The 19,955-nt window shown below is 42.1% G+C and overlaps 1 protein-coding gene across 5 annotated transcripts in view; it reads left to right on the top strand.

Annotated features, from left to right (window-relative positions):
* Positions 1 to 19,955, top strand: part of fgfr1a (fibroblast growth factor receptor 1a) — a 31,263-nt gene extending 11,308 nt beyond the window's left edge. The window contains exons 3-18 of one of the 5 annotated variants that reach the window (XM_031849034.1): positions 3,875 to 4,120; positions 4,304 to 4,393; positions 5,431 to 5,603; positions 7,983 to 8,106; positions 9,730 to 9,920; positions 11,113 to 11,257; positions 14,158 to 14,348; positions 14,747 to 14,892; positions 15,292 to 15,413; positions 15,949 to 16,059; positions 16,639 to 16,829; positions 17,013 to 17,135; positions 17,224 to 17,294; positions 17,393 to 17,530; positions 18,372 to 18,477; positions 18,568 to 19,955. In XM_031849034.1, coding sequence (XP_031704894.1) covers positions 3,875 to 4,120; positions 4,304 to 4,393; positions 5,431 to 5,603; positions 7,983 to 8,106; positions 9,730 to 9,920; positions 11,113 to 11,257; positions 14,158 to 14,348; positions 14,747 to 14,892; positions 15,292 to 15,413; positions 15,949 to 16,059; positions 16,639 to 16,829; positions 17,013 to 17,135; positions 17,224 to 17,294; positions 17,393 to 17,530; positions 18,372 to 18,477; positions 18,568 to 18,744 — 2,345 coding nt within the window. In that variant the 3' untranslated portion in view covers positions 18,745 to 19,955. Of the gene's footprint in view, positions 1 to 3,871; positions 4,121 to 4,303; positions 4,394 to 5,430; positions 5,604 to 7,982; positions 8,107 to 9,729; positions 9,921 to 10,234; positions 10,386 to 11,112; positions 11,258 to 14,157; positions 14,355 to 14,746; positions 14,893 to 15,291; positions 15,414 to 15,948; positions 16,060 to 16,638; positions 16,830 to 17,012; positions 17,136 to 17,223; positions 17,295 to 17,392; positions 17,531 to 18,371; positions 18,478 to 18,567 lie in introns of all 5 variants that reach the window. The other 4 variants (XM_031849031.1, XM_031849035.1, XM_031849033.1 and 1 more) reach the window with 4 other exon arrangements.

The following is a 19,955-nucleotide window of genomic DNA, read 5'->3' as shown; positions in this document are numbered from 1 at the left end:
CCTACTTCCCTGCTGGGTGACGGATGGCTTCAGCTGTCGACAAACAATCACAGCAGAAGCATTTGGTTGCATTCCTTTTGTCTTGGTTGGGGAAACGCAACAGTTATATGGAAATGGTCATGTTTTATGCATGATTCTGTGTTTGTCTTTGTTTTGCGTTGTTCCCATAAGAAAAGAATATCCTCTGAACAAATTCATTTCAGCCATTCAAACGATTACATCCCTTTCTTAAAGTTCTTCTCGGTTAAATAATTCAGAGCAACTTGTTGTTTTGTCATAATCATTTCAATGTCAGTATGTGTCTTTTTGGATGTGACAGTGAAATGTCAGAAAGTTGTTTATACGGCGTTCCCAGAGGATGTACTGTATTTGACTGGATGCTCTGCTGTCAGAGTAGATGAGCCGCTGACCCTTTCAGTGGAGGGCTCTTAAAATCTAGACAGCGATGGAGGCCCAGAGGAGCGCGGCTCTGTGGACAAAACAAGTGAACTGACTTTAGGATAGCACCAGATTCAATTTGACTTTTTCCTTGTCGGCATTTATTTCCACTCGAGGATAACCAACTGGTCTTTATGGTGATGGTGACACAGAACCAATTGTTAGCAGAAAACATAAGAAGTAGGGGTGGAAACAATTCTTAGAGGAAGGCTGTTTTTCTGTTGGAAAATTGAACATCGATGCACAAAGCTACTTTAATTTGAATTTTAAAATGATTCTTCATAAATGGACCTTCATTATGCCTTTCAAAACAGTAGTGACAATTTAAGATAAAAAGAGACCATTACTTTAGACAAATGGTTAAAGCCATTCAGTAGGCAAGCAATTTTATGCAAAGATAAAGGTATTACAACAATACAATTGGTATCATCACATAATGCATATCCAGCTGATAATAGAGGAGCAATCATTTGTCAAATCTTCCACATATTTCAGAAATGGCACAAAATCTCTAGGTTTGTTTTGTTGCAAAGGATCTGTGCATTTACTGCACACATTGGAGCTGAGATACTTTGTTCACCATGGATTTTAATGATGATTATGCTTTTGTGGATCTAAACATTCAGATGTCAAATTTCCTTTTGTCCGTTCTGTATTTCCTGGTGTGTTGGTTAGCATGTGTGATTTTAAATTAAAGGAAGAGAGAAGGCACATTTTCTCCAAAGCTGTTTATGTATCGAGGCTGAGCAGTGAACATGATGTCAAAACTAAATTTGTAAAGCCCTGGTTCTGCTGCGTTAGTCATTAAAGCCATAATGTCAGGCTAAATGTAGCTGAACTCATTTGAATGACACACAGTAATTCTTGTAGCTCCCAAGTGTTAATCTATGCTGATTGTCAAGAGGCTCATTTAGGAATGAAAAGCTCCTCCAATGGAGTGCTTTCAGGAGGGACACTCGCTTAGTGAATTTTTTTGGCTTGCTAATAGGCATTGTCCTATTTTATTTATTTATTTTTTTTATTTTAAATTTTTTGCTTCCTGTCTTTTGTCTATTATCAATCCCCTCTACATGTCCGCCACCCTTTCACTCTGGTGTGGTCAAATCAGCAGAGGAAACTTGCCATCGCAATTTTCCTCTTGTGTGCCACCGCAGAGCCTCAACCGGCCCGACTTTACTGCATTCAACCATCACTCCAGTGAGAGCAGGAAATCCCAGAAGTCATTCACGCGGCATATTGCTTCCTATTCTGTAGCCGGAGTAGGTTCCATAGACTGGTGCAAACTCTTCTTTTTTTAATTTGGTCTTTAATATAGTGAGCTTTGTTCCTCCCTATAGTTTAAAACCTCTCAATGATTTCTTACTCCTTTCATGATTTACGTCATTAGGCTGATTGTAAACGATGTCAATCAATCTTTCCGAATGGAAGGTAGAACACATTCCAGATCGGTCGCTTTCTAAAATTATGGTCCTTAATCCAATCACAGCGGCAGGAGGATTAAACCTCCTCTGATGCAAAAGAAATGCTGGAAACCTGGCACCTTCCTCATTGTGAAGAGTTGAAACTATATTTACTTTGAGTGTGCTGCTACTTCTTAGTATCTAATTCATCAGAAAAATAGTCTTTCTTTTTAGACAGTAGTCTGTTGATTTGACTACATTGTGTTTATACCTTACTCCACTTTTAAGTAGGTTGTCGCAGAAGCACAAATGGTCCCGACTGTGGTCTACAATAAAGCAACAAGCTAACTTTTACAGCTTTTATGGGCACTTTATGATGTCTGCGCCCAGATTAACAGCTGGGATGTTGACACAGACTTATCAGTGGCATCTCCATTTAGAGGGCAGGGACAGAAGTATAATAACCCCACACACACACACACAGAGAGACACGTTACGTTTAAGGCTGTAGTCCTAGTTGGATCGCTGTAGTCTATCACTAAATGCCTCTTCTGCTTTTCCCCCCATTTGGGTTTGTTTCTGAGGAGAAAGTTGATCCTACCCCCTGGCCCCTTTTTCCTGCTGGGATTAAGGGCCTGTCAGACATATGTGATCCAGGAAATACCTTTACTAGGCCCAAGTGGGGTCACCATAGCAACTGGCACTAGAACCTGCCGCTGCAGGCCCTCGCTCGCTCGCTCCTGTGCACATGCTCACTCGCTCCCTCTTCCCCTTTATTGTTTGGAGACCTTTGTTGTGAGGGTGGGAGGGATTAGTCAGGTTTGCTGATGCTGTGCTGAGCTTATGCTGCATGGATGTTCTTCCTGTTCTGAGGAAGTGCGTTTTTTTTACAAACAGTGCACTTTGAGAACATTTCAGAATAATCTCATCTTGACGGATTGCTTACCGCTATGGCTATTTGATTATCTAGTTCTGTTTTTCTTGCTCTAATACCAAAGGGACTATGTAGGGAGGACGAGCGAAATGACTGAGATTTGACATTGTGGTGCTGCCACAGGGGATCACTTAGTGGCGCTACCTGGCTAAAACAACTATGTAACCAGAGCGGACACGATCTGCAGCCATTTAATAATCATTTGATCATTGTAGTAGTTTTTTAAGCGCAGAACTTTAAGTATTATTTGTTTCCAGCTTCTCGAATGGGAGGATTTTCTGCTTGTCTACTAAATATCTTTGAGTGTTGTTTGGACGAAACAAGACATTTGAAGACATCTTGTGCTCCGTGTCCTTTTATAGATGATTAATACAAGAAAATAATCTGTCAATGAATCGATATTAAAAATGATGGGTAGTTGAAGCCCCACTGTCTATAAAATCAGGATGCTAATTAGAACAGTGCACCATGTGTGCCTTTTTTCTTTTAGCACGGCTGCATAATCCTAGAGCAAGAATGTCTAGCAAGTGACGTTTTCTACCTTTTGTAACAAGACAAACAACACTATCGTGATGGACAACGTGTCGGCGTAATTGTGTTACCCCCTCCCCCTCGTGGACTATGTAGTCATTTAGAACAGGGGGGCTCAGGTGTCTCGCTCCATGACACCTTCCCTCTCTTCAATCCTCTTAATTGAATTTCACCTTCCTTTCCCAAGTAGCTCCTTGCCTGCCTGACGATAGGGCCTTAACTAATTTTGGATATGATTTAATTTGAGGGAGAGGTTAGGCAGGCAGGAAATCATGGAAGGACTTTTTCTGCTCTTCTCCTCTTGGACCCTGTTGATTGAAGTTATTTTTGATGATTCTACAGTAAAGATACACCCGTGTGTTGTGTGAGAGCTCTGTGAACAGTTAGTATTTAGTCATATAGTGTGCACTTATCTTATTGTGAATGACTTGCATTTGTCATATAGTTAGTTTTTAGCTTTTTATGTGCTCGTGGGGCTGTTTTTTTATTTTTTATAATTAGGCTACATAAGGAGTTTTAAATAACTACAGAGCTGTCATTAAAAACCATGTCCTCCTGTTTTCCTTAGTAGTCTCTGTGGATACGCAAGTGGAGCTGTTCACTCTCTATCTCGGGGATCGTCTGGATCTGAGTTGCTTTTCCAAAGACTCCCCCCATGCTGTCAACTGGACCAAGGACCACGTGGCGGCGGTGGTGGATGGAGAACACACGCGCATCCGCAGAGGCCAGCTGGAGATCGAGGCGGTGGAGCTGACAGACTCTGGTCTGTACACATGCACCACCTTCGGCAACCACAGCGTCTACTTCAACGTCACAGGTAAAGTAATAGAAAGATCAATTCGATTGTAGTAAAGAGTGTGCATCACATACTCACCCCTGGCTTCAGTGTATATGTACATGCTCAAAGGTTGTGCCCATACTTTTATGTTTTCTTTTTTGTTCTTAAACATGCATCACTGTGGATCAGTATGAATGGAACTGTCACTTTGTGTTTCTCTAGTTGATACCCTGGCCTCATCTGAGGATGATGATGAAGATGAAGAGTCTTCATCAGAGGAAGCCAAGCTGTTGGGCAGTCAAAAACTGCTGCGTAAGTGTGCCGCCGATCTCTTCAAGTTACTAATGCTACTGCGAGAAGTGGTCATTACTCACTGGCCCAGAGTCACAGGGTTATGAGTAATTGTCACGACTGGTCACTTATTTGAAAGCTTTATTATTCAATTATGGGTCTGCCATGTGTGTGTTGGTCACACTGAGGTGAATGATTTCACTCTGAATCAGAGGGCTTTCACTACCTCAGTTACAAGAGGAATGACTCTGCTGTGACTAATCGTGGTTAACCTAAGAAGTCATCCAATTTGTCTATAGAGTAATAATTAGGACACTCGGGCTTTATCATCTGGCTCTTACTGCCCACAAAGAATCCAGCGGCTACCAAGCATGGCAAGCATGAGTTTGTACTCTGACTCCCAGAGCTTTGTCTCCCCCTGACCCACCTGGCCATTTTGAAGCCACAGCATTTTTTTTATTTAGTTTGTTTTTTCTTTTTTATTCAAAACTCTATATCTTGCCCCATCCAGTACAGCCAAGCCTTGTGACTATAATTTAGAAATCTTAGGGTGAACATGTATTATGTAATCCATCCTTTTTTGCCACCAAGGCTGGGTTGCGGTGGAAGCATGCTAAGTGAAATAGTCTCTACGGGTAAGCCCAGCCACTTTTTTGGCCACTTATATCAGAAATGTCATTCTTTCGGTCACAACTCAAGTGTCCGAAGCTGGCTGATGATATGACCGCAAAGTCGGAGGAAAACTACCACAGCGGCGAGGTGCTGCATATCCAGTCTGTGAATCGTTCTTGGTTTGGCTCCTCCCCTGGGGCCAGTTGGCCTTGGGCCACCCTACCAGGAGCTATTGCCCCAGACAACACAGCTCCCAGGGATGCAGCATACTCCTCCACCAAGATAAGGTGGTGATTCTCAGAGGGTCATTATGTAATGCGGTCTACAAAATCTAGCCTAAAGTTTAGGGTACTTAAACTGAGTTATATGTCCTCAAGTTTAACAAAATGCACACGTAGCTTTATGTGTTACTCATCTGTTTGTTTTTTTTCTGTCTTATTATTTAGCAATGGCCCCACAATGGGCTCATCCAGAGAAAATGGAGAAAAAGCTTCACGCTGTCCCAGCCAGTAAGACGGTGAAGTTTCGATGCCAAGCCAGCGGCAACCCAACTCCCACCCTGAAATGGTACAAGAATGGCAGGGAGTTCAAGAGAGACCATCGTATTGGAGGCTTCAAGGTTAATAATTCAAAATATACATTTCTTACATTTGTTCCCCTCAGCTTCTTCTTAGTGACACTGCACCTTCCTTAGCATGTCTTAGTGAATCTCTCCAAGCTCATTCACTACTAGTCGAGATGTCGGCTATCTCATCTCCACATTAGATCGCCACCTCCTCCCCTGGAATAAGAAACGCATCCTGCAATTGAAACTCGGAGGCAAGTTTCACATTTCACCTGACAACAATACAAGATGAAACCCTATGCCACAAAAAGGAACGTTGTGCCATAGTGATTATACCTCCAGGTGGGCAATCTTAGCCTCGCGTTTGGATGAAGGATAACGTTGGCTGTCCTCGTTCTGGGTATCAGTGCATCGTCTTTTCTGTAATTACATCCACGCAGCAGTAAATCTATCATACTTTAGCCTTGGTTAAACTCCCAAACGGACGCGTACACAGACTGCTGCTGACATCACGGACGCACCGTAGTTCAGTTTATACTTTCCGCTTGGAGGATGCGTTTCACAGTGGCGGTCACAGCTAATTTGCCAGTGCGCAGATATCCGCACAGAGCCTACGGGTACACCCTCTGATGACAAAATGTATGTGTACTTACTAACTGGCAAGGTATAACTTATTTCATACTGTATCTGTGATATAGCATGTGCTGTGATAACTGTATTTCTCAACATCTTCCCATTTCCAGGCAAGCTTTATTCAAATGTGATGCTAACTGCTGATAAAATGTGAGATTATAATAGCTGATAAGATGGATGTGGACCAGGTCTGTTATACCACAATTAAATTTCCTGTTGGGCAAAAGGAAGCCATTGTATTAATCCACAATCTAATCAACCATCATATGATATGGCCATTATTTTTTTGGGGGCTGTATAAATATTGTGCTTGTTGTACCTTTTCCATTGACTTCGCTGTGAATAGTTTCATTCGGTGGCAGTTGACTTGCAGGTGTGGGATGTCTGTGCACTAAGAAAGAGCTTTCCCTGCATCTGCTCTTCCCATCAAGGTGTAGGCCAGTCCAGCCTTGTCTCGTGCTGGCTGAGCCCATCTCCCTCCCCAGCTGGGACACATTTAGGAGTTTCCTCTCAGCACACTTAACCATCTGGCTGCTGTTCGTTTTTTATTTTTTTTTTTTTTAATTTTTTTTTTTATTATTATTATTTTAGTTAAGGTGCAAAGGTCTGCGTTAGCGGCCGGCGATGTCTCTCATATCCCTCCCACACTCTTGCTTTTATGGCCGGGCTTCTATTATTCATATCGTCTGCATGGAGACGTGCAGGAGGGAGGGAATAATGTAGACCACATGTATATGAAGCCAAGCACAACACATCTGGCAGCAGGCAGCTGTACTCCCTCATCACCTTTTTAGCTAAATGAGGGAAACCGTATGGCTCAGTCTGTGTATATGCATGTTTGATGTTGCCATTGCCTTAGAGGTCCGTTGGTTAATCGCACACTGCTGGTCTTGGCAGATTTATGGAAGAAAAACTATAACATGTCTCGGAAAAAAAGAGCCAGACATCAGTTGGCGCTAATAGGACTGGTTGGGGCAGATGTATATAAAACATGTCCATATTTTCCTGTGTTCTTTGTTTGGTTAGACAAAAGATCCGCTGTTTATAACATTGGGTGGTGTCACAGGAAGAGGGAGTAGTGTGTTATCTTGTTATCATCACATCACACATCAGTGACCTTGTTAGCCGAGGCTTTGAAATGGAAAAAAAAAAATGATTTACGACAATTCATATTCGGAGAAAGCGGAAGGATAAAAATGCACATGTTCTTTAAGATTTTAGCTGTTAAACACAGAATTACAGTCTAGCTCCATGTTGCAATGATTGGCTTCCTACTGGCCTCATTTATGTTCATTAGATTTGATTGAAAACATTTTAGCTTTGATGGTGAATAGACTTGTATTTATACGGTACCTCTCTAGTCTTCCGACCACTCAAAGTGCTTTACAATACATGCTAACATTTACCCTGTTCACACACGCGTTCATATTCTGCAGAAGCTGACATAAAAGGTGCCACCAGCGCCACATTCTAATCTAATCATTCTTACAACGATTGCACAGCCTTCAGGAGCAATTTGGGGTGCAATATCTTGCCCAAAGACACTTCTACATGCACACTGGAGCTATTAAGTGTTTCTTTTTACCATTTCTGTTGTGGAAAGGAAATTTAAAAAATGTGTCGATCGAGAAATCCGTAGCCACCAAGTTAACGAATCTGTGCACCCAGCTGGGGTTTTACCTGCGCCGTCTCATACCATCAGACTAACAAATGCAACATATTTCACTATGAACAGAAGTTCTATCTGGACTTTATGCCAGGCCAGCCACTATAACCTTTGCTTTTCCCCAAAATTCCTAGGTCCGTGACCATGTCTGGACCATCATCATGGAATCTGTAGTACCCTCTGACAAGGGAAACTATACCTGTGTGGTAGAAAACCAGTACGGCAGCATCAATCACACCTACCAGCTCGATGTAGTGGGTAAGTGTTCACTGTAATCATGTTGTTGATATGTTAACCTAGGATCAAGCTTTATCGATCGTGTTTTAATAACCTGTTGAATATTCATGAGGCTCTTGAGTCATGTTGGAACAATTCCACAAATATCTGATTAATCAGTCAAATGTGCTTGTTATCACAGCAGCACAGGGGCGCGGTCTTGTGTAGGGGGAGCTGGGTCACTTTGTCAGCCATTTGTTAAATAAAGCCTGTGTACTTGTGGCGTGAGTGATGGATCCATGTTGAGGAGAGAAGCGATTACTCCTCTAGGAACTGCTCGCTCTTACACCGCTGGTTTTATAAATCACAGACCCACTCCCTCAGTCACTGTGGTCCCCTGGGCGTCTCCTGACCTCGGTAGAGGTCCAAACCCTGGTGAGCGTTGACATTGCTTCAGCGAGGGGAGAGTTTTGTCACCGAGCATTTGTTAAGCGCCACCAATGTCTTGGTCAGGCGGTGGAGCTGGCCTGGCCAGTTGAAATTCTTCCAGATTCTTGGCTTGTAAATTTACTTCGGAGTTATCGGTGATAATAGAGCAGCTTCATTTCACGGTAACCGGTCCGGATCAGATAACGTAACGTTGCGATTGTGGCCAACTCTTAATAATTACACAAACAGCTCATAGTTAAAAAAAAAAAAATTGCCACTTTAGTTCTCAAGATAAGAAATTCCAATCTGTAATTTACACAATAATTTATACAAGTGACCTTGTTTGCCGTCTACCCCGGCATTTCCAGTAACAACACTGTGACGGAGGTTTTATTTGGCTTGTGTTTGAAAATCAGTCATCTGTGTGTACTTTTTAGTTATTGTGTGGTTGCTTCACTGCTCGCCTAGACTGTGTATAAACAGGGTTCCCACTGACCAGAAAACCCTGGGAAAGTCATGGAATTATTAAAATCCTTGAAGGTTTTGGGAAAAGTCATTTTTATTGTGTAATGAAATGAATTGTTACATAGATCTTCTGTGGAGAACCTTTCACTTAATGTCACATAGAGGCAAATGTATTTTCTGTAGCCGTAACGTTATGTTGCTGCATTCGTTTTTTTCAGGATTTCCAATCCAATGCATTAAGAATACACTGATGGCACAATCAGTTCTGGTTCCCCTTATATCAGTGCCAGACTGATAAAGGTGTTTGTAAAGCTATTTTTAAAATGTATTGACTGTGCCTGTAGTTTGAAGTATTTTAAGTGAATATGAACATAACTAACTATTACAGATTAAAATGGTTGCTGTTTAGTTTTGATACAATAATAACATTTGGACTATACAGTTCTGTTTGTGTACCTATGAGTTGTGATCGTTCATGGACATTTTATTGTGAGTCCTTGAAAAGTTTGGAGATTTTGTCCATGAAACTGTGGTGGGAACCCCATATAAGCCTGTGTCTTTATCTATTTTTGCAAGGTCACAGTAGGTACATCCTCTGCTTATCACTACCCAAGATGATTGGGATTGGTTTATCAGAATGATAATGTGTGAACCAGACCGTTGTTTAGCGCTGGCAAAGCGCTAAAATCGAGATAGGTCCTGCTATGCGAGACTACTGCTCGCCAAACGTCTTCTAAACTAACATTTGTGTATGTTCTGATTGCGTTGCAGAGCGTTCTCCCCACAGACCAATCCTGCAGGCTGGCCTGCCAGCAAATCGCACTGCAGTGGTGGGCAGCGACGTGGAGTTTGAGTGCAAGGTGTTCAGCGACCCTCAGCCTCATATCCAGTGGCTGAAGCACATTGAGCTCAATGGAAGCCGAGTTGGTCCTGATGGTTTACCGTATGTCCGTGTCCTCAAGGTAGGAGCTTTCTCATTGATCCTGCAGCAACAAGCCAGTATAGATAACTGTGGTAATGCTAATTAGGAAAAGGGAGGAATTTGGATTAGATATGTCCTCTATTGCTATGTCAATTCTTTCCTGAGATAGCCAATAGTTATGTAAAAGGTTTCCAAATTGCATTCAATGCAATAAATTAACTTTATCTTGCTATTGTAACTCTGAACACAACCCAAACAAATAGAAACATCTTTCCTGAATTCTCTAGTCTAATTTCATGTTGTGTTTTGCTACTTTTTTTTTCTGTGCTGCACATGACATGTTTTTATTTCCAGCATTCTGGGGTCAATAGCTCGGACGCTCAGGTGCTGACCCTCTACAATGTGACCGAGGAGGAGAGCGGAGAGTATATATGTAAAGTGTCCAATTATATAGGAGAGGCCAATCAGTCGGCCTGGCTGACTGTCGCCAGATATGAGCCCACAGGTAACCACCACGCAGCAGTACAGGGGTGACACAGTGGAGGCGCTTCTAGGACCACCTGGAAAAACTAGGGCCGTATAACTCGAGACAACCTCAGCTGTTTCTCTCCTCCCTCCCTCCCTCCGTTTCTCCCTCCCTCTCTCCTGCCTCAGTGCGCCTGACTGTAAATGACGCTATGGAAAATTCCCAGCAGAACAGTTGAAAGTGTTTAGTCTCAGGTTAATGTTGGACCCGTTCTCATTCCTGCCCCATGCCTGTGCTGTGCCCTCCTAATAAGGGCCTCTCTTGCCATCTTCTATTACTCTCGCTCCCTTGCCCTTCAAAGTCCTCCTTTCACGGCTCACAGGCTCTCTCCCCTTTTTGTTTTTTTCCAGCTGTCCTCCTCTGAGTACCTATCGGAAGTATGAGTGTGAATTTGAGTGTGCCCTGTTCTGCTGTGGAGTTTTCCATGTTGCCCATCTCTTGCATGTAGAGATGAGACTGAGGTATTTGATGTGGTGATGGGGTGGCTCAATGTGGGGTTCAGAAGCGCAGAGTCAACCTAACCTGCTCCTCCACTAACAGATACTGGAGTCCCCTGCTGGGGCTCCCGGTGGTACTTTTTTGGGCAGATGGTGTTTAATCGAGGAGGAGAACACTCCTCTATCCCCTTTCTCTTTCAGAATCCTTTACTCATGGTTCCCTTTCCCCTCTTGGGCCTCTTGTTGGGTCTGCTTCCTTTATTTTCTAGACCGCTGGCCTTAACACCACGGACAAGGAAATGGAAGTCCTCCAACTGAGAAATGTGTCTTATGATGACGCTGGGGAGTACACCTGCTTGGCGGGCAATTCTATCGGGTTCTCTCATCACTCTGCATGGTTGACCGTTTTTGAAGGTATCAGTGGTTCTGTCTCTCTCCTATTTTTTCACTATTTCCCTTTTTCCAACTCCAGCCTGGCTGTCCACCTTCACATTTGACAGAAAAGGGTCTTGTTCGACTCTAGTTCTGTCGAAAAAATGTGAGAGGAAGCCAGAGCGAGTTACGAGTCCTAAAACTCGCCCTCTCTCTGTCCTCAGCATGGCTCCTGCTCCATCTAAGCTCTCTAGATGGGAGAGTATGAGCCATGCTCTGCAGTTTCTTCAATGGAATCAGCAAATGCCAAACAACCCAAGAGCCTACTGAACCTGATCCACCATGACAAAACAAATCAACATATAGAAACAGGCCAGTAGTGTTGTAAAAACAAGATCACATACAGAGGTATACACTCTCAGAAATATTTAGGCCTAATAATTAAGATTTATGTATTTTAATTGCATATAAAATTTCCATCCATTTGGATTACATAGTTTAACATAAATAAACTAATAAACTTAATGTGATGTATATTCGCTAGTCAAACATAAATGAAATGTGTAAAATGTATGAAATAATACTAATAAACCCAATGTGTTTTGAATACACAGTATAATTTTTATTAATAAAACCAATGCGTTTCTATTCTCCCCACAGTCGCAATACATAAAAAAACAAAACATGTTGCTATGTACAGTTGTGTTTAAAATAATAGCAGTGTTTAAAAAAAAAAAAAAGAGAGTAAAGCCCAAAATAGCTTTTATTCCCATGGGAACACTGCACATTCTATTCCAAATCAAAACATGAAGAAAAATGTCTGAAATGTATTACTTCACAGAAAGTGAAGAAAAAGGAATATTGGGCTGTTCAAAAAAATAGCAGTGTCTGCATTTGTCTTTACAAACACAAATATTTAGTTGTATAACCACTGTTTCTGAGAACTGCTTCACATCTGTGTTGCATGGAGTCAACCAACTTCTGGCACCTGTGAACAGGTATTCCAGCCCACGACAATTGGACTACATTCCACAATTCACCTGTTCACAGGTGGCAGAAGTTGGTTGACTCCATGCAACAGTGGTTATACAACTAAAAATTTGTTCAGTGATTTGCAGGAAAGCTAGATCTTCAAAGCATTTTTCAGTTCATACAGTAAATGTTTGAGTTTGTAAAGACAAATGCAGACACTGCTATTTTTTTGAACAGCCTAATATTCCTTTGGTCTAATGGTTTAATGGTGTCTGCCATGTAGATCTTCCATTTGAGGGGTTGTTTGGCAGTTCTGATCATGAACTGTCTCTCCCATTCTGCTCTTTAACTGGTGTTTGCATTCGATTTGGTGTAAAGCTGATTTTCTTTGACAACTGCTACAAATGACATGTATCCTTGATGTCATTTCCTGCTGTGAACACAGCGGCATGCTCTGATAATTGGCCCGCTGCAGTGGATGTGTCTCATTCCTGAGGGTCGGAATGGGCATTTGTCCAATTATCAAGCTTGCTTGTCAGTCAGCCTCTTCACACAAGTGCGGCTCACTTGTGTTGCTGGTGTTGGTTAGGGGTGTAACGGTACACTTCGGTCAGTTTGGCACCCTTGGTTTGGGATGCATTGTTCAACATGTAGTGCTTCCAGCACAAATGACTTGCATGTGATATATCTCCCAATAGCAGGAAGCAACACAATGCCATGTCTAATATTTTTCATTAGTAATACTTTCATTATTATTAGGGAAACTTTAACTACAAAAACAAGCAATTTAGTAATATTCTGAATAAGCAACTCTTAGCAGAATTTACATCTACGCTTGAACAAGTAAAGCTGTTAAATAAATAAAGTTGTGCATTGAGAAAAGGATGTTCATGTTCAGGCATTATGCTCATTCATTCGGAAGTGTTTTTAGCAATACACCAGACGGGAATGAGCAGCTGTATGAATTTAAAGTTTTCAAGAATAAAGAGGCTTAATTCGTTTAACTGCATCATTAATGACCTCAACAGGTTGTAAGTTTACGAGTAGACCGGAATGCGTTTTTCTTATTATTTTTTGCGTTTTCTAACTGATTAGTGAGATCTAGCTCCTGTGCCCAACGCCAAGCCATCCCAAGCCAAGGTATGCGTCTTTTTCACTGAAATATGGAGCCCATTACACCCCTAGAGTTGGTATGATAAACGTCGGTGTTTTCACTGAAATGGGAGGAAAAAAACAAGATCTGAATTGGAGAATTTATTTTCAAAGTGTTAGCAATTTTTATTTTTTATTTTTTACACATATGTTTTCTTAAAAGAGATTTTGTTTGTATTACCAGCACCAACACACAACTCGTTCTAGAATAGCTTTTCAAATGGAAGTCAGAATTGGATATTTTATTCAACAAGTCGAGCAGTTAAAGCTCATGCTTTGTGTTGTGCTGCTTTTAGACCTACAAGTAGATATGAAACGGGAATTAGGCCATTTGATGGTGTAGAAATTATGTGTTGAAACATTGTGTGTGTGTGTGTGTGTGAAGTGTTAATACTCTGTATGAAAGTCAGATCCTTTGCACACTGTTAAACTCTTACATATCTATTACTTGGTCCCAATCAAAATATTTATATACGTGTGTTTAAGAAAATGAATCTGTATCTAGCAATGTGTTGAATTGGGGTCATTTGGCTTTTCTCCAACTATTTCTCAGTGATTCATTGACTAATTCTCATATTGGCAAAATATGTACAGTGAAGGCCTGGGCTCCAATTTCTTTCCTTTGTGTCAAAGGCTCTGGTTTTTAAACTGTGTGTGTGTGTGCGTGTGTTGCAGTTTACTTGAAAGCATGGGTATGATTGGTGTGATTATCGGGTATATAAAGTCAGACTTTCTGTGGTAGTTTATTTTCATGGATGACAGCTGACCCCACCCCTCCCTGCCCCCTGTCACCTTGCATTCCCGCCTCCCCCATCTAGCGGTCCCGCACTATCCTCCAGCCAACCACACCTACCTGGAGGTGGTCATCTACTGCGTGGGCTTCTTTTTCATCGCGGTTATGATTGCCATCGCAATTATAGTGAAGATTCGCACCTCCTCAAAGAAGAGTGACTTCAACAGTCAGCTGGCCGTCCACAAGCTGGCCAAAAGCATCCCGCTGCGCAGACAGGTAACAGAAAGTAGATAGGGGGTTTGGAATATTTATACCTTTTCATCTCTTTCTCTCTCCATATGCCATTTGTTGAGGTTATTTGTAAATTCAATGCTTTACAATGTATTTTGAGCTCCTTGGCTCAGCTGCTAACAGAAAACAAAGTATTTATTCAAAGGGCTTTCAGGTTCATTGTAGCTCCTTAAGGTATTGTACATTAGGTAAGTATGTGTATTTGAGGAGTATTTCTTCTCCATTCGTATGGTACCTGACTGGTTTAGGTGGTTTTATACGGTCCTATATTTGATCAACTACTCTAGTTTTAATTTTCTTTTTGTCACTGTTAACTTAATAAGCTCTTGCTGCTGGTGTCTGTTCCACTACGAGAGGAGTAATGTCAGTCTTCTTTTCCTCAGGTGTCTGTGGACTCTAGCTCCTCCATCCACTCTGGGGTGATGCTGGTTCGTCCGTCCCGCCTCTCTTCCAGCGGATCTCCAATGCTGTCAGGGGTGTCGGAGTATGAACTGCCCCAGGATCCCCGCTGGGAGCTTCTCCGGGACAGGTATATCCATGGTCAAAACCTTCAGACAGGGCGAGAACATCTTTGAGACTAGACAAGTGACCTTCTGAAAGTAAAGTTACTGGTTTGAAACAGTCCGTCTGCTGGAACAGGAACCAGCTGCACAAGGAAAGTGAGAGTTTCTCTCTTTCACTCATTCTCACCTCAAAAAGCTGATGTTGGCTGAAACTGCACCAGAACAATATTGTTGTACAGGGCAGCAGTCTGTGTAAAACTGAACTAAACCAAAGAAAAGCAAAGTGTCTAAAATTGAACTTTTAAGTTTGGAATCAACTTTGAAGCTTCAAAATGAAAAGCCAAACGTCACGCGCGCATAATGCAGATTTGGAGTTCAACTCCCCTGACTGTTGATGACTGTTTCATGTTTCTTCTCCTCCTCAGACTTGTTCTTGGGAAGCCGCTGGGTGAAGGCTGCTTCGGTCTGGTGGTGATGGGAGAGGCGCTGGGTCTTGACAAAGAGAAGCAAAACCGTGTGACCAAGGTTGCAGTCAAAATGTTGAAATGTAAGTTAGCTGTTCTCAGTCTTGTGGGTAAACCGTAGACCTGGATTGATTGGTACTGAAACTAATAAGATATGTTGGAATAAGCTTGGCAGAGAGGAAAGCGCCTCAGTTTATAGTAATAGATCTTAAAGAAGCCTAAAGTCAATGCTCCCGGGACGAGAGAACTTCCAACACAGAACTGTGACGAACAGATACTAAGAGATATCTGCCACTGGATCCCAGCCACTTTGCAAATGGGAGAGCAGATGATAGTCATCTAGTCATAGTACAAATTTATGAGAACCCTTGACATCCCATATAAAACAGTGTTCATTAAACTGCACGGAGGAGTGAGGATGTAGGGAAAGTAGCATTTATTGTCTCCTACTTTAAGTGCCTTTCCCCGGGAGCGTTCTCCAAGACAAACGCCAGCCTAACTCCGCAAGAGTTTCAATGTTGGTGTATATACTTTGTAGGATGATTATTGTAAGGTCTTTTTGGCCTTTTTCACCAGCAGAACATTGTCTAATTGCCCTAATATGATTAATCCCTACAGCTGACGCCACAGAGAAAGACCTGTCAGACCTGATTTCAGAGATGGAGATGATGAAGATCATTGGGAAGCACAAGAACATCATTAATCTGCTGGGAGCCTGCACACAGGATGGTAGGACCAGACAGTCAGGGGTCTGCTACTGACCTGCCCTGCTCCGGCCAACACACACACACACACACACTATGTTGTCCAGACAACCATGAACCTTACTGTGAGAGATGTGTAGAACAGCGTGAGTAAACCAATCTGACACCAACTTCCGAACTCGCAGATGGAATCGACCACGGCTGCTGCCGTTTCCCTCCAATCATCCCTGACGAAAAGCTAAAGGAAACTAACCTCTAATGACCCTGCAGTGCACACCGCTCTGCTGCTTCCACACTGAAACACAAAGCTCTTTGTCCACTTTACCGACTGTTTTGACATTGACTTGTATCTCGAGTAACTCATTTGCGCGTGTCTATTGATCTCAAAGTATTTACAACATCTCCCTTTAATTATTCAATCTTACACATTCTCACTCACAAAGGCAAGGGATCCAATTGATCTCAATGGCCTTGTGAGTAGGTTTGGTGCCCTTATGATAATTTTATCAGTGCTGCCATCAATTACACTAAATAATGCCTATGTTACATGGTCTCATTCTATGGCGGTGATTTAGAGGTGATTTATTCTTGTATTTGTGTTTAGGTCCTCTGTATGTGATAGTAGAATATGCATCCAAGGGCAACTTGCGGGAGTACTTGCGAGCTCGGCGCCCACCAGGCATGGAGTACTGCTACAACCCAGACCAGGTTCCCGTGGAGAACATGTCCATCAAAGACCTGGTGTCCTGTGCTTATCAAGTGGCCCGAGGCATGGAGTACTTGTCCTCCAAAAAGGTAACGACAAAGTAAAAGTATTCATTCTCAACCTAGGTGTGGAAAGGTAGAGAAACGCGTCTCTATGCAAAATGTACATGACATTGAATATTAAATATTCTCCGCGGATCGGGCCTTGTATTTGAGAAACTGACTCTCAGGACACCGGTTCAGTCTTAGTAATGTCTGTTGTTGTTTCTGCAGTGCATCCACAGAGATCTTGCCGCTCGTAATGTTTTGGTAACTGAGGACAACGTGATGAAAATAGCGGACTTTGGCCTGGCAAGAGATATCCACCACATTGATTACTATAAGAAGACCACCAATGTGAGTATTCTTACCATTTGTTTAGCACACAGGCCCATGGAAAATCCTCAACACTGTAGCCCGTAACATGCATACTTTTTGTCCACAGGGTCGTTTACCTGTCAAGTGGATGGCTCCCGAGGCTCTGTTTGACCGGATATACACAAACCAAAGTGATGTGTGAGTATCGCATGTCATTATTTTTTTCTTTATGTAATGTGAGGAAAACGTGTAGTCGTGCAGATAATGTAGACGCTCCTGACTGTTTCTGTCTGCAGCTGGTCATTTGGGGTTTTGCTTTGGGAGATCTTCACCCTGGGGGGCTCTCCATATCCCGGAGTCCCAGTGGAGGAGCTGTTCAAGCTGCTGAAGGAAGGTCACCGTATGGACAAGCCCTCAACATGCACTCATGAACTGTAAGGAAACTCTACGCACCTGAAATCAAACATGTTCCTCAGACAGAACTCTTAATATCTATTTCCCTGGATTTCCTTATTTGGTAAGGTTAAACTAATAGGGAGAATATTAAATGGTACAGCATGGCCAGATGCATTGTAATTGTCTTTTTAAAAAGATCTTTTATTTTTTAGCACACTAGACACTGCACGTACTGCATATGATCACTACATGATCAAAACAACCCTGTAGTTATGACAGCTGCACTGTTGTAATCACACTGGATTGTTTTTCTAGCAAGTGACGGTTAATGAGTTGCAAATATAATGCTGAGAGGTTTTCTGTTTTTGAGCTTGCCTGGTCACAACCAGACTCTCTGAACCAGATGTTGCCTACTTCAATAGTACAACTATTGAGGGGATGACGTGGGTTATGATTTAAACAATATATATATATTTTTTTTTTTTTTTCAGTCATTGCCAAGAGAGTAAGCCAAGTTTATCGCTTTTTTAAAAAAAAAAAGTAATTTTGAAGGTGACAGACAATTTGCTGTGTCTCATGCTTGGCAAAAACAGTTTGGCGTTAATATTTATATTTGCCATGTTGTTCCAGGTGCTTAGCAACATAATAATGATCCCTACCATTGTTTGTGTGACGGCCAATAAAAGGAGAGGCTCACACTCGAGTGAGCTCTAAATGGAACATATTGGTGTTAGATTGTCACCTTCCAGCTACAGCTCGACGTCAGATTTATAACCACTCCTCACAAGAATTTAACGTTAACATGTGGTATTTTTTTAAATTTATAAATAGATAAGGTAATGTTGACTGCTCAATTTTAAAATCTCTTGATCTCTGCAGGTATATGATGATGAGGGACTGCTGGCATGCTGTGCCTTCTCACAGACCCACATTCAAACAGCTGGTGGAGGACCTGGATCGCTGCCTGGCCATGACAGCCAACCAGGTCAGTCCTCCTCTCCTCATCATGCAATGATGCAGCAGAAATGTCTGTTTTGGAAGTGAAATGTAGAATTTCTCACTTTGTTGCCTACAGGAGTATTTGGAGCTGTCTGTGCCTCTGGACCAATATTCCCCCAACTACCCGGACACCCGCAGCTCCACCTGCTCCTCGGGCGAGGACTCCGTCTTCTCCCACGATGCCGGAGCGGAGGAGCCCTGCCTGCCAAAGTTCCCTCCACACTCCAACGGGGCAGCCATTAAGAAACGCTGATACCTCATGTCCATTCAGAAAAGCATTGACATTTCCTCCACTCCCTGCCTCATGGGGTTGGACTCTACCCCACATTCCCAGAGATGAAGCTAAAAAAACACTCCGTGCTCTGTGAGAAAGGAGCTTGGAGAGACACCTCGTAGAACTTGTTGGAGCACATGGACTGAGGAGTGCAGCCGGTTCCACGGTTCTTGGTGGTGGTGACGATGTTTATGGGGCACTTTGTATTAACAGGCATGGCAGTTTGGCACAGTGTCAGAAAACAAAAAAAAGAAGAGCAGACTCGCACTCTTCTCTCCACTTTGGGCATTCCACAGGTCAGGAGAATCGAAAGGACTGACTATGATAATGTCAGGTTTTTGTTTGTTTTGTTGTTTTTTCCCTTCATGGTTGTTTCATCAGTAGTGAAGGACAATATTCTGCTTTTCAGACCAAATCCAGAGAATATACTACCAAGGGACCTGCAGCACCGTGGTCCTCTGGAGCATTCACTATCTTCTTGTAAATACAGTTAGAAAATTATAAATATGAATATATATTTACATTGTACTCTTATTTTTATTACCATCATTGATTTATTTTCTTTTGTACAAGGATGCTTTTGTTTGATCCATTTTTTAATATAGTCTGTAGGGGCGGTTGTTGCATAAGAATGTCTTTAAATTGCTGAGGATTACATGGCCAGTTTTTTTTTTTTTTTTTTTTTTTTTTTTTTTTTGCTGTATCACGGCTTTGATTCCCCTAAACTTACTGCATAATCATCAATGAAAAAATATATATTGGGTTTTCTATTTTTTAACTCTAAGTGCTTTTCATGACACAAACCTGCAATACAGTGTAACTCGGTGTTTGGGGTTTCTCTCTATCAGAAGAGAGATTTATGAAAATATGTGTTGTGTGTCTGACTGTCTGTATGCTGGATGTATGTGGAAAATGTTATCTTGTCTCATTCAATGTTCCTTCATTTAAAGGATGGTCACAACTGTAAATATTCCTGGTTGTATGCCATGCTTGTTAAAATCCAGTCATTTGCTTCAGTCAACATCACGCACTTCCACTTGTGCATGCCTTCCATGTGATGAAGTTATCTTCTGCTGTAAATGCTTTAACAGGAGTTACATTTGCTGCCATATCACTTCTGATGAAGGGTTGCAGAACACGTATGTCATCGTAAAAGGATTACATTAAATAAAATGCTATCGAAAAACAAA

Source organism: Anarrhichthys ocellatus, unplaced genomic scaffold (genome assembly GCF_004355925.1).
Source record: "Anarrhichthys ocellatus isolate YVR2014 unplaced genomic scaffold, GSC_Weel_1.0 scaffold9, whole genome shotgun sequence".
Taxonomy (NCBI): domain Eukaryota; kingdom Metazoa; phylum Chordata; class Actinopteri; order Perciformes; family Anarhichadidae; genus Anarrhichthys; species Anarrhichthys ocellatus.
This window is presented reverse-complemented; position numbering and strand designations above follow the sequence as displayed.